This window comes from Pocillopora verrucosa, chromosome 12, assembly GCF_036669915.1.
Source record: "Pocillopora verrucosa isolate sample1 chromosome 12, ASM3666991v2, whole genome shotgun sequence".
NCBI lineage: Eukaryota > Metazoa > Cnidaria > Anthozoa > Scleractinia > Pocilloporidae > Pocillopora > Pocillopora verrucosa.
The window spans coordinates 11,005,777-11,023,097 of NC_089323.1; the positions used below are offsets into that span (position 1 = coordinate 11,005,777).

A 17,321-nucleotide genomic window follows, 5' to 3' on the forward strand; every position below is an offset into this window, starting at 1 on the left:
ACCTCACCTACACCCATAAGATGTTAGCTAAATAGAATAACATATCATGTGCATAGGTGTTGACGCATGACACAATCGATCTCAAGGTATATCAGCCTGATGGGATCTCCGGTAAGCGGTAGAGTTTAGGTGGCTATTTGTGTCGAGATTTAATTCTGACGTAAACGGCCTCTGATAGATGTCCACTCCGCTTGAAGGTTGGAGTTTTAACAGACAAATTCCAGACGGTTTGTCGCTGTCCATGCGTGCAATATCTACTGATAATGTATGCGAACTAACAAAAAGGATCGCCGAAAAAATGTTACATTTCTCTCTAAGTCAGCTCGTTTACATTCAATGCGCCCCCAACCAGAGAGAGTAGTTGTTGTTTCCAGTTTTTAGCATTTGAAAATCCCTTTTCCAGTCTGTTTGCGGTCAATTTACTTCAGAGGGGTTGGAAACAGAGGTTTGCCAGTCTAGCGTTGACAAAAATAGGGGTGGAATGAGCAATTTAACACTTTTTCTTTAGGTGGAGGGGGGATGTTACTCACACCAATGACAATGTAGAATACTACGCACAATTCTAATCGGGAGTCTTTAGAACACCTTTTAAAATACTTGCAAAATGTGCGCACTAAATACTTAGTTATGGGTCTGTTAGGAATAACTCAGGTTTTTGAATTTCGAAAGTGATCTAAACCTCGATTTCAGCCCCTTACCTCAACCCATACAAATGATTATGACGAAGGCATGACTAAGGATAATTTTATATCAAATCTATTCTACCTACATGTCAGATGTAGGTAGAAACGGATGCGTTTTAAGATTGCAAACTGATAACTGAAATTTAAGATACCCGGGAACACGACCTCGAGGAGTGACACTTGGCAATTGGGAGCCGCTTTTTCCTGTTTTCACTTTCAGTTGTAGACTGTAGACTCACACGAGTTGTTGATTCTTAAATTTATTTTGATTCTGAAAATTACTTTTCACGCGTATGCTAATACTATTACTGCTATTATGTTTATTTCATTAATAATGAAGAAGAAAGAGGAAAATGATCTTTAAAAGCTCTTGAGACGTTGCCTAGAGAAGACATTAGTAATTAATATCTTATAATATGGTATACTACACTAACTAAAAGAAGACCAAGGGCTGCTATAAAAAAAAAATTACAATCTATATTCTTTTTGCCTAGATCAAAGTATAGATGCGTTATTAAAGAAGATATGAAATCACTCATTAGGTAATATTGGACGAATCAATTTTGAGGTGAGTGCACTCATCACGACTTTTCTCCGGCTATCCTAACACTTTTGACACGCGCGTTAGCTGCAATTCACTCGTATTTAAATCAGTCCTCATATCTTAAGGTCGCTGTGTCACTTAACAATAAAATCCTCAAAATATTTGTTTTCCTCCCTTTAACCTCTGAATATGTTGAGAGCCGATTAGAAAAACCTGGGAAAAAAAAAAAAAAAAAAAAACAGGTGTGCACACTGTATTGAGTACCCGCAATGTCGAGTAAAATTGTACCGATACCCAGAGTCCTTTCCTCGAAAAAGTTGTTGAATGTACTCAACACATTACAACGAGAGTCGGATGCTCTCATTAGGTAACTTAGTAGCCATACTTTTAATGCTTTCTCGTGGAAACAACGGGGATATGTAAGAATTCTTCCACACAGCATAGCCACCATCTTGAGGAACTCGGGCTGCATTTGTGTACATCATTTTACGCAATAAGACCTTCTCCTGTTAAAATAATGAGGCATGACATAATCCAATTCATAATTTCAACTAAGAAAAAACTGTACCGATGTGTAAGAAGGACGACGTGTAACCTTAATTTCAATTCTTTTTTAGTTTAATACTATTATGATATTCTATATAAATATCTTTATCATCATCATCCTTCTTATCTTATTCTATATGGTTATTATTACCATTCTCGTTACAGTTACTATTATCAGTACTTTTACTATCATTATTAGCGTTATTTTTGTCATTATTTTCAACACCAGAGTACCCATCTATTTGAGTTCGAAACAATCGCTGGCCATGTTCTTCCCTGTTTACCCTTATAAATACAATGGAAGCGACAGCAGAAGACAGGAGCCATACTATGCCTTACAGAAATTGTACGTCAACATCAACTTCGTCTTACCTCTTGGCCAGCTACCAGTTTGTTGACCTTGTGAAGGACAACTTGCCTGAAGTATTCTTCCAATAGTTGATTATTTCCCGGATTCTTGCGAATCAGGTCCGCAAACCGCTGACAATCGCAGAAAAAAACCTTAGCCACAGGTAAATTCTTCCACTTGAACAGTTTTTTCACTTTGATAACGAAGCCTCTCTTCTCCACCATGTCTTCCGCTGAGTCATATGGTTCTTCGATGATTCCTCGTTCGTCAACATAATGTACTTTGGGAATCTTTGACGTTAAACGAAAACTTTCTATCATTACAATTATATCAAAATGTGCCCACATATAATCAGAGCAACTGTTCCCCAGAATGAACAATTACTGTGACCATCAAGAATGAGCCTTTTTGATGCATCAAAAATTAAATTGGTTATCTCATCTATATTTTGTGGCCATGTGATATTGTCAGTGCGGTCACCCTTTAACTTGCCTTTGTTATTCACATGGCAAATTTCCAAACCTCACAATTCAAAGACGCAAGCACGATTTACAGGGAAAAAAATTCAGTGTCACACCAACAAATATCACAAATTTACGCTTTCATCGTCGCATGTGAGGTTTTCGAACTATCCCGAGCCAAAAAGAAAAACGAAGTTAAAACAAATTCTAGACCATCAAACGTTCGCTTTTTTCGCACGCAACAATTCCAAAGAGCAAGAAAACGCTGGCAAACAAGTCGCGATTGGTTTTTTTTTAATGGTCGAGTCTCAAAGGAAAGTTAACCAAAACCAATGCAATCTCCGATCACCTTCGATGCTAAATTTTTAATTGCTCCATAGCAATTCGCTAAGGCCGTGGAGTCATTCAGAAGAATGTAGGATTGTCCAATATGCTACTGACGGATGACGTGAACCACTCCCTGATTTTTAAATGTATGCATTAGAAATGAGAGTGAGAAAATGTGTTTCCTGCATGCCTACCTCAGGCTCCTTCACGTGCTCATGTATAATGTTGGCAATGGATTCCCTGAGATCAAAAAACGGCGGACCACTATCTCTTCGTGATTTTAGTTCCAGATCAAGCTTAGTGCGAAACATTCTGCCGAGCATTCTGGAACAGCGACAACAGTAAGAGAAAATGAATACATCAAGACGTAACATTCTTGTAACACATAAAATAACTAATAGCTTTAGAGGGAATTTACAGGAGGACAGCGCCTACAGTTAACTTGCAGATATCTTTTCTGTAGAATCAAATAAAGGTAGTATCATCGGTGCAAACCTTTCCTGTAGTTAGCAGAAGGATTAATTTTTTTTCTCCAGTTCGTGATTCAGAAACATTTCGAGTCTTCTCTCAACGTCTTGCTTAGGTTATTACGGCGGTAAACCAATAAAAGAGTGCGGTCTATTGCTTAAAGATACAACTCATTGATTTCATCTCCCCCTCAAACCTTTTCCAGAGTCATTAGAGGTATAGTACCCCTTGGTTGTTCTCTTATGAAAAATCCTATTTGTACATACCTTATATCGGTTAGTTCACTATCCCACTGTGGCATAGCATGGAGAGGTAATGGAGCTAAGTTTTGTATTACAAGCTCTCCCACTGTTCCATCGCTTCGCTTAGAAACGTCACAGAATATTTTCCCGACTTTGCGTGAAATTTGGAACTTAAATGAGTTGATATCGACAAAACATGAAAAATACAAGCTGAGTGGGTCGCTGTAAAAAATCAAGTAAATAGATATTAATACACGGCCGTATGTAGATAAGGAATTTCCTTTCGAGCGCTCAGCTCGATATCTCAATCGTAAGCTATCGAGTTGAACACGAGAAGAGAAATTCCATATTTACCAGCAACCAGGTATTTTTTTTTGTATTAAATGAACAAAATAGCCCTCTACTGACGAGAAAAGTCGACTCTAAAAATTAAAAAAAGAGAAAAACAGTATCGACAATCCTCGAAAAAAAGTCGTCAAGTGCGTTGTCGCTAAGGCTCAAGATGGAAAATGCGTTGAATCTTTACAAAAACAAACTATGGGCGTACCTTTCAATCCACAAAATTCACAGTTATTCACTTTTTCCTTACCGAAAGAAGAAATCTTTTGAGGTACTGTGGCAAATCTTTCAGTTGTGGATTTTCGTGCTCAGACGCGAGAAATGTCACAACCAAAGCCACTGAACACGTAACTTTCGGTTTTAGTTCTCGTGTTTTGGTTTTCTTTCCCTTGTGCGAAGTTTTGAACGTCACAGTCAGTAAACGATACGAGTTTGGCAATTTTTTTAGGTGCCAAAATCCGAGAAAATTTCGACAAACGACCTTGGATTGAGAATGATGAAGAATTTGCTGTACATTTATCAACCTAATAAAGTGGTACGAAAGGCGAGTGACGTGTCAGCAGCTGATTGGCGATATCAAACACGTGAAAAAAATTCGTATTCTTTTCACGCGTGTTATAACGGCTTTTGTCAGGGTTTGAAATCCTTATACAACACCGCGGGCTATATGATAAATTAATTTTTAACCTAGAGGGCAAACTTATAAATGCTTATTGGCTGATACAGAGTGTATTATTGACTTTGCCTGGAAATATTATGATTTCATTGATGGTGAAGATATGTTTTTCTAGCAGGGCTGGTTTCTTTGCTTGGGTGTTGTCGAACAAAAATAGAATTTTATTCAGCTGATTTAAGCGTTTTTCAGTTCATTGCCGCTGACAGGACACGGAAATGGCTTCTTACGAAATTTCACAATAACGTGCGTTTCTGAACTTCTTAATAAAATAAAATTAATTTCTTTGAGTTAACGATACATACACGCCCCTGCAAATATATTTAACTTCGCAATTTGAAAATAAATTTTCATTATCCAGACTCTCTGCCTTTCGACAATTGTGCACAGCCTGTGACTTGCAAATGATAAGATGATGATAATAATAATAATAATAATAATAATAATAATAATATACCGTTTATTTGCCACATTGCAGAATTAACTGAATTAAAGGGCTATAAATTAACAATCAACAAATAATTAACACTGCTACTACTACTATAGAGACAATAAAAATATCATAAATAATTATTTACATATTCACATATTTACTAGCGAATGAAATAAAGGAACCTGAACGCTGGGTCCAGCAACAACTCCTGTCAGCATAAACAATATTTCTATTGTTGCCGCTGGCCCGCAATTTGTAACTATGACCACTAGATGCTGTTCTCGGCTTGAGGAAGTTAATGGGGTGGTCTTTTTGAGTCATCTTCTGTATATATTTACAGCACAGCTGAGTTCATCTTTCTTTCAAGCTGCTAAGGTTGGTAGTATTAAGGGCATCTAAGTAACTATGCCATGGATAGATAATATGTAGCGCCCTTTTTTGAATTGACTCCAGCCCATTTGAAAGAAATTCAGGGATATCTTGCCAGACTTGTACGCCATGAAGAGGTAATTTAGAGCCTTTTTTAAAATCAATAATTTAGAGTTACGGTAAATCTTTTTAATCAATTAAAAGCTTAAAAATCCGGTAAAAATTTTCCAAATCTCATAACACCGCAACATACTCATAAAACAGTAGTGCTTAACCCTTTAAGAGAGTGTCTCTGTAAGAGCGGTCCGGTCGATTTTGCTTGTAACACGGATTTCGCTCATTTCTTGTGTGTTGTAATACATTCATGTACCTATACTAAAATCACAATCCGTTTGATCGGATCTCTTTATTTTTCAGAGTTTTACGGAAATTAAATTTCACTCGAGCGAAGGCTTGTCGTGACACTTTTCAAGACTTTAATTTCATAAAACTTTGGAGGACAATTTACAAAAAACTACGGAGCTCAGCAAAAAACAAATATCATAAACGAGATAACCGTTGAACCTCTTGTATCGCATCAGAAGTATTGTGTCTTGTCTTTGCCCAAATCTGAGAGCGTGGAGCGGCAAAGACGCGAGACACGAGTCTCGCGTCTCGCGGCTTCTCCATGCTCACGGGATATGCGTGACCTCACTATCTTTAAGAAAAATATGAGACTGTTCGGAGTCTGTATTCCGTTCGACCATTTCATAAGAGTGACGCGAGTCTTTTCAATTGAGTGAAAAAGTCACAAACCCATTCTTTACCTCACGAGCGTAACCACTGACCACTCACGAATTAAAGTAGGCTTCTCCCTTGAAGCAGAAATTGAAATCGTATCGAGTATACAAAGTTATAGTGAGTTCCTTCAGATCTCCCGAATTTGTATCGCGTTGGAAACAATTACAAGTACAGGAAGAGGTCGTTCGTTAGCGAGACGTTCATTATGTCTCAGGACTGCTTTTTGAATAGCAAAGATGGAAAAAAACTTTGGTTCATCGCGTGGCTGAAATGGCTGACATTGACTGTCTAAATGCAATGATGAAGTAAAACATCATTTGATAAGGTGCCATCTGTCTAAAGAGGTCTTAAGTGAAAATGAGCTAATCTTGGCAAGGACTGGCCTATTTCACCTCGCTCAGGAGGATAAAAAAAAAAATGTGGATTTGCGATAGGCATCGCCACACTTTGGGGAAGTTTTGGAGAAGTGCAAAGGTTACATGTCAGTATCCTTATCATGATGGTGTTAGGAAGCGTATCGAAAGCAGAGATGTAATTACCTTGCATATGTCTCAGGACATTCAAAAGCTGTTTGGAGTTATTATTACAGTTGAATCAGGTGGTCTTCAGTAACATTTTCTGTTATCTATTTTTGTCTCATGACATATCTGCTCGAAAAGAGAAGAAACTCTTTATTAGATTAAGGGTACTTAAGTACACATCACGTTCAAAAAACATAGATCTATGTGTAAGTGCTTTTAATTGCAGATGGAAATATGTACAATGTTGCTTGGTTGATAATCAATAATGTTTTTGTAGAAGATCAAGTAACCTGACAACGCAATACACTTAATCATGCGTACGGTTCACAATTATTTGCGGTCAGTTTTCCTCAGTTTGTATGATTCTCATTAACCAGTATGATTAAATTTGTAGACTAAAACACCCCTTATTTGATAAAGAATAATAAAAGTAAACAGTGCATGTCGGTTTTCAATTCCTGATGGATGCTATTGGGCCTTACTTTCAACTGAGAAATTTGCAATCGCATACCTCAGCTCTCTATGTCCCATGCAGTACGAAGCACGAGAAAAAAGTTGATAATAGTGAGTCGTGGCTGAGACAAGAAGAATCAGAGAAGAATTTACGGTCCCCAGAAACGCCACTGTTAAACACGAGACAACTAAGGTAAATTGAATTAAGTGGTATTTGTTTTACTAAAAACTATCGTTCAGAATATAAGATACGCGAACTACTCTCCCCACCGATTTTTTCTTACATTCTGTTAATCAAAAGTTTCGGTAATAATAAAGGCTTCCTTGTTGATCGTCTTAATAGTAATAGTTTCCAGGATCCAAGGGGAGCAAAAGAGAGAACAATTTTCTCTGTAGTTAGGTAAGGCAACGTGCCGGCTTTATACTCCTTCCGGCGTGATAACGATAATGATGACAACAATGAGTAAAAAGCACCGTCCGCTAATAATGACGATTATGTGAAATATATGACTTTCATATATTCTTAACCGTCCAATGACGATTATCATAGTTATGAACAAATCTTAGTCATAGTCCTGAAAAAAATCTCAGGGGGTCCTTTGAACCATCCACTTCATTTCGCCAGAAGTCAAAGTTGCCTACACTCATTCTAAGGTTCGTGCGATTTTACGATGAATTTTCAATTCCGGTGTGTTGCACGCGCGACTTTTGATAAAAAAAATCTGCACGCACCATAACTTAAAAGAACGTGTCAGCTAAATGAATCAAATCTCCATCGTTTTGCATATATTCTTGGGAATAGCAAAAATGACTTAGAACAAACATTCTAACTATAGTTTTCATTCCGTGCAATGGGGCATAAATAAAAGGTTCTGGTGGAAAAGACACCTCATTTTATACCACAGATGACAAGCAAAAAGCTCATATGGGTACCCCACTTAAAAATATATTGATAAATCTATTTATTATTCTATTATTATTACGAATAAAATAAAAGTTGTCTGTACCACGAAGCATGCCCTCACTGTTTAGATTAGTAGTCCTAAAACTTTTAAAGTATATATGTATTCGAATATCTAATGACAATAAGCCCGCCAACCACCTCACCCCACCCCGCGCTATACTATTTTCATTCAGCGGCTGGTCAGCGGTCATGTTTTTGAGGTAAACATACCGATCGATTCCTGATCACCGTTCTTGTCGATCAGAAAACCAAAATACCAGCGTGATATTGCCGCGACGATGAAGCAGTCATGTCATTTGATTCGTACTTCACATTCGAGTCGAAACTTGGGTGGCACAGGTTATTTCTTGCGGTGGAATCGACGAGGGGAATTCGAACACTAGTTGTATGCGACTATCTCTTCCAACATTTCAAACACTGGGGATGATAAGTTTAACGAACAATTTCAAATTTTGCCGCTTGAATTGAAAGTAAAGTTCATTGGAATTGCTTTCGTATGTATTTCTGACGGTTTCAGATCTACCTACTTGAATTATATCGGTTACGCTTCATGTTGACAAGTCCCTCAAAATGGCGGCCAAACTTGGAGATTGCCGAAAATTAGGTAAGTTCACGGAGTTATAAAGTTTTCGTTAAGGTTGGGCCGCAAAGTTTTTTTCTGTAGTTACCTTTTCTATGGCACCTACTTCCTAGCTATGCTAGTTGGATCAGTTCAGAACGCCTCACTTTTTCAAAACTTAACCTTGAATTTGATCGGTTTTGGCGGGTGTGACTCAGGCGAACCGATAAGGTGTCATTCAAGTGTTCCTGTTTCCTAGATTGAAACGTGATGTTTACGAAAGTCGCCTCGATAGATAAGATAGAGTTAATATACATGGCTGTGATATTTGTTTTTTGCTGAGCTCCGTAGTTTTTTGTAAATTGTCCTCCAAAGTTTTATGAAATTAAAGTCTTGAAAAGTGTCACGACAAGCCTTCGCTCGAGTGAAATTTAATTTCCGTAAAACTCTGAAAAATAAAGAGATCCGATCAAACGGATTGTGATTTTAGTATAGGTACATGAATGTCTTACAACACACAAGAAATGAGCGAAATCCGTGTTACAAGCAAAATCGACCGGACCGCTCTTACAGAGACACTCTCTTAACTCCCAAGATCTTGTTGTTAATTCTCCCCTATGGCTGCTACACATTTTCCTGTAAATTAGTTGCAAGAGTTTGGTGTTCAATCAGGATGACGACTTTTACCTGATAGGTTTGAATAATCACATCATCTGTTTTGCTTGAAAATGTTTGGAAATTTTGGGAAGAAGTTACATGTTAATCACTTCTGGGAGTTAGAGGGTTAATGATTACTATTGAAGTTAGTGCTACCCACCCTGTGGCTCCCTCGAAGTTTATTTGGACTCCTGTTGGAGACTCATCTGGCTGGCTGATCTTCATTGCCTTCTCTTTGCAGATGGTGAAGTCTCGTATTTCAAGTTCAGCGGAATAAGAATGCATGCTCTCCTCAACTTTTATTACCTGTCAAAAAAATAACAAGACAATGAAATTAGGGATTACACGCAAACACGACTAGATTAAACGTAAGTGGTCACAGGGTTCTGTTGAGACGTTTTAATCGGATACCACCTTAATACTACCAGTTTTCGTCGCACGTCGAAGAGATCAGCAACTGGTTTAACGCGGATTTTTTATGCAGTGAATTATGTGCTTATCGACTGTACTTGTACTTCGCTACGATGACAAAATTTTATAAAATTTCCATTTTGCACTCCTGCTTTCAGTTCTGGTGTACAAAATCCGTTTATTACAGAACTGGCTTCTGAAAGATGTACTGGGTTTGGGGATCTTATTGCACTTTGCTGTAGTTATAGTGCAAATGCGCAAATACCATCCCATGGACGCCAAGTCAAGAATTGGTAATAAGTTAACAATATACAATACACCTTTTACCTTGAGTACTTGGCATTTTTCATTGGATTCCACCACGGTGAAAGTCTGTCTTGCAAACAAACCAAATGTTTCCACAGGATCAACCCGTTGAACACTCTTCACAGTCTCGTCTGCTAGACTCATTGGCTCACAAGTTATGACCTTTGTTAATTCTCTGGATGATATCCATATCTTGGATGAACAGTGAAGCTCATTCCAGTCTCCTTCGCGTAGATGGAAAGTCACCACTTGGGTTTTATCATCATATCGTAAGCTGTTGTGAATTTCTGAAGGCTGCGAGGCGAGGGACCATGTGAATAGAAAGATGAAATGAATGAATACATACATGAATACAGAAAGTAATCAACAAATAAGTAGTTGTGCGTATAATGTGCGCATATTCTTATCGTTAAATTGTCGAGCGTTTTCCTTTATTATTTGCGAGAGGAAAGGTATACGTATTAAGAGCTTATGAGTAAACAGTTATTTTATTTTCTCACTTGTAAGGGAGCTTCCTGATCACTGCTGCTATCCCTCCTAATGCAAATCATCGGCTTTGGTGTTCCCTTATACCGAGGCACGACTGCAATCTTGATGTTAACTTTTATTTCAACAATGGGCTCTGAAGTTGTAGAAGAATAAAATGATCTAATTGCTTGAAATAAAATAAACCCTCTAGAATTTGTTTAGTTCCTTGTGTGCGCTCTCGGAGTTTCATTCACAGCAATTTCTTGGAAAAAGAGGTATGCTCCAGAAACTGTATTAATTGCATCTCCGTCATTTAGATAGTAAATATAAAATATATGAATATAAATATATAAAATATTTAAAAATACATAAAAATCCACATGTTGGCGCAGGTTAAGATGCTAGAGAGTAATGTAATCGCTTTAAACTTTTTTTTACTCATACGTGCTAAAAATTTGATTGTGGACGCTGTTATTTAGAAAATAACTTTGAAACCTGGCAACCTAAGCAAACCACGCAGTTTGGTTGCACCAACAGCTCCTGCTCTAGATCCGGATCTGAGAGAATCAGCAACTAGAATATGATTTGAGTTGATAGTGCCTTTTTGGAGTAGATCCAAGTATTTCGAGTAGGTCGCAAAGTTTTCTTTGCAAGGCATAGATACAGCAGAGGAGATATTACTGCTTATAATAATGATGGTTCAGTTTTGTAACTAAACCTTCACCATGTCTTTACCTGGTGTTCTTCCCAACGATGCCTTTAACAAATTCCAGGATAGTCCGTACCTCCTCTTAAAGTCAGCTGGTAGCTTATTCTCAAGAATGTCAAATATCTCGGCGGCTAAAACGCAAATAACCAACCCAAATCGCTCGTCAATATTTCAGGTTCAAAAAACCAGGATATTACATCCATTCTTATTCATCTTGAATTTCCCTAATCAATAGCGCACAGATTTACTCTGTCCATTTTCTGACATTAAGCAAGTGTGGATGAAATGCAAGGGTGTTTTATCTTCCCTTCCTGATCATTAGGAAAGTTAGTATCAACGAGCCCAAAAATTGTAAATACAAAGTGTAATATCATTATTAGGAATAGCCCAAAGCTTGAGGGTTGTTACCAGGCCCTTCAGCAAAACTGAATATTACAAACTCAGGCACTGTTACTTACAGTTATGATGATGATAAAAGAAATGATTACAACAATTATAGGAAATGATTATGGAATAATTGGTTCTCTATATTGAACGCGCAAACTTTTCCTGCGGCGTAAGCGTTTTTTCTTACAGGGCGAGCGTTATCTTTTCGAATGCGAATATTACGGAAAATTAAGAGAACTGGATTAAGAATTGGAACTCGTGATAGTTTCCCAGGGTTTCTTGGATACAAAATGTCTATTCCATCTGTATTTTCAGTGCTCGAACGCCATGAATACGCTTCAGGTTAACAGATAAGTTAAAAAATCGATATGACCTCCTCCTTTGAAGAGTGGTTGTGCCTGATGAATAATTCGAAGCAAGGTCAGAGGCGAAGGTGAAGTGACGCCAATGGAATGAATTATCTCTTTTGTTGGATTGAAGCAACGCTCTGTGAGACTCAGTAGCGCTTGGACAACGTCAGTGGTTTTATCTGAAATTGCAAGAAGTGTTTGTAAAATTGCAGTTGTCACAAGGTGAGATTAACTGGCTACAGTATCATGCATTTGCAGACGGACTGGAACTTGCCTTGGCACCTTCAGCGAACAGACTGCATTCTTCCTGGCTAGAACTCCCATCAAACCACAAGTAACTCCCCTCCCGCTCCGCCTTCCACCCTTTTCCTAGCAGTTTTTGGCTGTTTCAATTGTTTTATATTCCCAAGCAAAGATGGAGCACTTATACGGTATGACAGAAGCTGTGTGAAAATGTTGTCTTTAGTACGCTTCTACTAACCTATTGTCAGTAAAGTCCTTTTAAGGTCCGCCTTGACCCAGCAAAGAGTCTCTTCTGTAGATTCCGGTTTGTCCGGAAGTTTTCTACACCAAAAAAAACAAAGCAAAAGAAAATAACAAAAAAAAGGAAAACAAACAAACAAACAAATGTAAATGCTACGTGGTACAACGGAAGCCTCAGTCAAAGACCTGAACTAACCCACTTAATGAAAATTGCTTTTCTTAGGATAAAGGACAGGCTCAATTGGCCTCCTGACATGAAATTTCCGTTAATGCTCTGCACGATAAAAAATCATAGCAATCATTCTTTCGTTTGAGTATTGCCAAATCAGCAAATTGAGGAAAACTACATCGGTGGTATATGAAAGGGTGTAACATTTGATATAACTTCTAATCTTTCCTCCCCCTTGCCTCCCCCACTCCATCGTTGAAAAGAATTCATATGGCCATATGCCGAGCCTGAAATGTTTCAAAAGATGGTTTCAAAGCTGCCACAGTAAAACAGGCCATCAATGATCTGTACTATACAGACCACACAACTAGTCCGGTAAACTGCATCTGAATGTTATATTTAATTCTTTTCACTAGCTTAGCGTACTTGCTTCCCAATTCGAGATCAACAGCCAGCTTCAAGCCAAGAACTGTTGGGAGAAGTTGGTACGGAACACCAACACATTTGCTATAATACTCCTCTATACTGTCACATTCGCCGCACCATAACATGCTTGATGTGAACAACAGAGAAGCAGTTGGCCTGTTATAAATATAGAAATAATGAACACAGGAATTACTCAGATTTCTAAATACCCCTTGTGTATCAGCAATTCCAATTATAGAATAGTTTTATATTCATACTCCACCATGAGCTGACTTCGGGTCCATTTAAAGGGATCACTGATCGGGCTTTTAACTCTTATGTACAATTCGAATGAACAGTTTGCTCCGCCTGAACCTCGCTTTAGAAAGAAGACGAAAAGGTCAGACATCCATTACGCATCAAGACTTTACTTCAGTGTCTCTGCGCACTGGAAATTTTGCTTTTTTGCTTTGGTTTTACTTGTTTTTTTTGTTGTTGTTGTTTTGAGAAGGATGCTCTTTCGGTCGTTGTATGTGTCGCACATGGCCTTTTTCTCACGGAGAATGAAACACATTGTCCTCTTCAGCGAGCATTAATCGCCTGCGACTAAGATTGATGTATTGGGGAACAGCGATGGGAGTTGTTCTTTTAATAACAAACTTATTTCGGCAATAAGAAACTATACTCAGAAACCACAATGCTTTCCACCTCAAGCTAGAAATAACTTAATTTAAATCGACATATCCCGGCCAACGCCCTGATTTCTCCTCACTGTCCCATTATGATTTCTTGGATGACAAGGATTAAAGAAGTTCTCCTTAACAACCCGAAAAAGGTCAACAGTCACTGTGGTCACGGCAACGATAACAATGGTAGTGAGGAATGACAAGATGACTTACACTTTTAATCTCGGGCCACAGCAGACAACGACATTCAACAAACCAATGTGATCGCTGAGATTACTTGTATCGATAACGTTGAATAACATGTCAGGCGGAAAGCCACTTGTACACAAAGCAAGGGCATCGCCGGTCCACAGGGTAACCTACAAAACAACATTAGGTGAAAGATGATGTTATTCAACGAATGACATACACATACTCCGATTGCTCCAAATTGGAGCAAATGAAATTTGACATTAGTAGTATACAATACATGGTAACAGCTAACGATCGATATTTCATCCACTGTGTTCACTTGACGCTACGCGAGACTGAAAAATACTTTTCGGCATATTTATTAGATTGAAAGATAAATGTTAGCTGGATCGACAGTTGTTAATGTTTGGTTAGCAGCTCGAGGATCGAGCCAAACGCAGTAGGGATCTTGATGGATCTTGAAATCGTACATACCAGGCTAGATGAGGAACGGGCCATGAGGTTCAGGCCTCCAGATGACCATAAAGAGCGAAAGAGTTCACATGGAGCTAAAGAGATCTGGAACTACAATGTAGGGGTGCTATGCTGCTATGCAGTTCTTTAGGTATTCTAGCCCGTGTAACACACATGCAAACGCAATGTCTATTAAAAACGTAAGGAAGATAAATTTTGGCTACCTTAACGTGTAGAAGTGCAATTGTGACCTTATCTTTAATTTGTTGTTCGCATTTGACACGTGTGTGTACCGGGACAACAAGAAAGCATATAAAAACATCCCGCACGGTAAAAAATTGGATAAATTAACAAAATATAGAAAAGATAAAATTTTTTCTAAGTTACCAAGGTTGGATTTGAAAACAAGAGGGCATCAACCTCAGATAAATAAGTAGAGACTGATATGAAGTATTTGCTTAATACGACCGCGCCATGTTTTTGTCCGCGATCGTCAAGTGAACGTCTTTTTCATTTGCATTAGCTATTGCGTTTCAGACTGTCGTACCCATTATTTGGCCATACTGTTGCAAGTTTCTTGTGCAAAGAATGAGAAAACAACCATTGAGCTCGGGCAATGGTTGTTAAAAAAAACGTCAAATGGGTTGCATTGCATTCCTTATTTGTTTATTTAGCCAATCACAGCGCACCATTCTCCAAGCTTACTTAGTTATTAGCATATATACTGGCGTATCTGTGAAAAATAATTCACCTTCAGAGTTGCTTGATAATTCTTATTTTGCTCCTGATATCGTTTTACCCACACTGCCAGCTTTTCCTTGCAAACATCCGCACACGATTTACCTTGTTCGAGGTCTTTCCTAAAAGAGAAAAATGCGTTTCGTTACAATTGCATAAATGACAAAGCGGACATATGCGAAATGTGCAAGCGATCGAATTTCAAGAACTGCAGACAAAGATGCTGGCTAACCCGATGTAAAGCAGACATACTTGATGTAATAACTTTAGAAGTATACGCGTATGCAAGACAAACATGAGCAATCCTCATTTTTATTTCCGAGAGAGTGACAACAGTTTTATCACAAAAGAGAAGGAAAAAGATAACGCAATCTTTTCAAACCCCTTACTTTAGGTTACTCTACTTACGTTATGTCATATAGTGAAAAAAATATTCACAATTTTAACTTTTGACTAAGTCATAAAGTTTCTAACTTTCATTTATTTTTGTTTGCTGGCGAAAATAAAAATTTCCATTCCGTTTGTTAAGATAAGACTGGAAACTAGTCAATCTGAATCTTACATGCATGTATATAGGATATTTGGTTTAATCAGCTGAGTTGACATCGTAAAATGGCCACTGTAAAGATTTCGACAGAACAAATAGCGAAAGGCTACTGCCCGAAATGCCTGCGTGTTTGGAGAATTTAAGATGACGTTTCAGTTCCTAGAATGGAATTTATTGGACTCGCACAGGAAAATGCTTGAAATGCATTCAAAATTCAAAACCTGAAAAAACTTCATGCTGTGCTTACAGATAGCCGTTTTTATTTCATATGAATGTATTACTTATGTCAGTTCGAGTCGTTGACTAATTTCGCGAACGTTTCTGGAAGATAAATCTCCGAGCAGAAGATTGACAGTGAAAGGTTCAGTTGGTTGAACCTTAACATACATTTGGCTTACGTAAACGAGACGAGAAGGCCCTATAGTTAGTTACCTTTCCAATGGTGGATAACCCACAAACGCACAGGAACTATAATGCTGCCTCCACTTGTGAGAAAATGGACGAATCAAAGTTGGATTTATCTTCTCCGACTCATCATTCGTGGAACCTTCTCTAAACCAGTGTTGTATTTCCCTGTAGAGTGGATTTGTCGCGGCAGGTTTAACAAAATTGTCTAGTTTCTCTTCATAGATCTCCATCACCATATGAGTTAGTATAGACCGGCACTGAGAATTCTCACAGAACCGTTTACTTCTTTTCGTGTCCTCTAACAGGTTGTTTCTTTCCTCTTTAACGCTTTTAACTTCGAGATCGAGTTGTCTCCAGTCTTTCCATATATCCCGACATTCCTGCAGAACGCCGCCATCTTGAAACTTAAAATTACTTTCGTCGCTGTCAAAATTCCTCTCCAACAGTTCAGTGAGTACTTTTCGCAGTCGATCAAAGTCGGCCACTGACAGCGCCAGGTTATACCAAATGTTCCACAAGAAGTCTACATCAGCAGGGACATCAGGATTTATCACACTAGCAACTTCTAGTAGAACAGCATTTCGAGCAATCACTGACGGATCATAATCATTCAAATGGAAACTTAAACTCTTCGGACGCTCGTGCGGTTTTCTTAGGGATAGTTCAGACAAACTGAATAGAAAGTTTCTAACATCACCGCATGCCAAAAGCAAGACGTCTACATGTTTGTCGCTCGATGTGCCCAACAGTTCAGTGATATCTCGAGCTGGAGTGTTTCCCATTGCGTACGTGTACAAACCTTCTGGGTAAAGCGTTATTCCCATCGGATTATGAAAACTTAGGTTAGGAACACCTTGCCTGTTGTATTTTGTCATGTTGATAGCTAGCGATGCAACATAAACCGCAACAAATTTTGTCTCTTAGTGTTTTAAAATACGTTTTCCAATTTCGATTCTGAGAATTACGGAAGCGAGACAAATTCTGAGAATCTAGCTTGAGAGAGACCTGGGTTCTATAAAGACATTACCGGAAGTAACCGGAAGTAAGATTGGCCGTGAGAATTTATTCTATTCTTGAAAGTAATCAAACAAGGAAGTTTTCAGCAAGACATAATTACAGCTTGGTTTTCCTCTCTTCTTTGATCTATTTTTGCTGTTTTTACACATCAGTTTCTTTTCTTTTTTTTTAACTTTAACTTTTTAACACTAAGTCGCATTTTTTTGGTCGAACCCAGACCACCG

General features: G+C 38.2%; 1 protein-coding gene and 1 pseudogene across 1 annotated transcript; one reads left to right on the forward strand and one right to left on the reverse strand.

The window, feature by feature from the left end:
* Positions 1–946: 946 nt before the first annotated feature.
* Positions 947–17,085, reverse strand: LOC131781325 (uncharacterized). The gene is made up of 14 exons (XM_066159335.1): positions 16,105–17,085; positions 15,139–15,247; positions 13,956–14,101; positions 13,078–13,233; positions 12,481–12,563; positions 12,023–12,178; positions 11,289–11,393; positions 10,586–10,707; positions 10,107–10,379; positions 9,529–9,674; positions 3,645–3,842; positions 3,105–3,234; positions 2,146–2,412; positions 947–1,733 (listed from the first exon to the last, which is right to left on the reverse strand). Exons 1-14 carry the CDS (start codon positions 16,953–16,955, stop codon positions 1,566–1,568), a joined length of 2,910 nt encoding a protein of 969 aa, XP_066015432.1. The 5' UTR covers positions 16,956–17,085; the 3' UTR covers positions 947–1,565.
* LOC136277322 (uncharacterized) lies at positions 6,420–8,583 on the forward strand (annotated as a pseudogene).
* Positions 17,086–17,321: the final 236 nt, after the last annotated feature.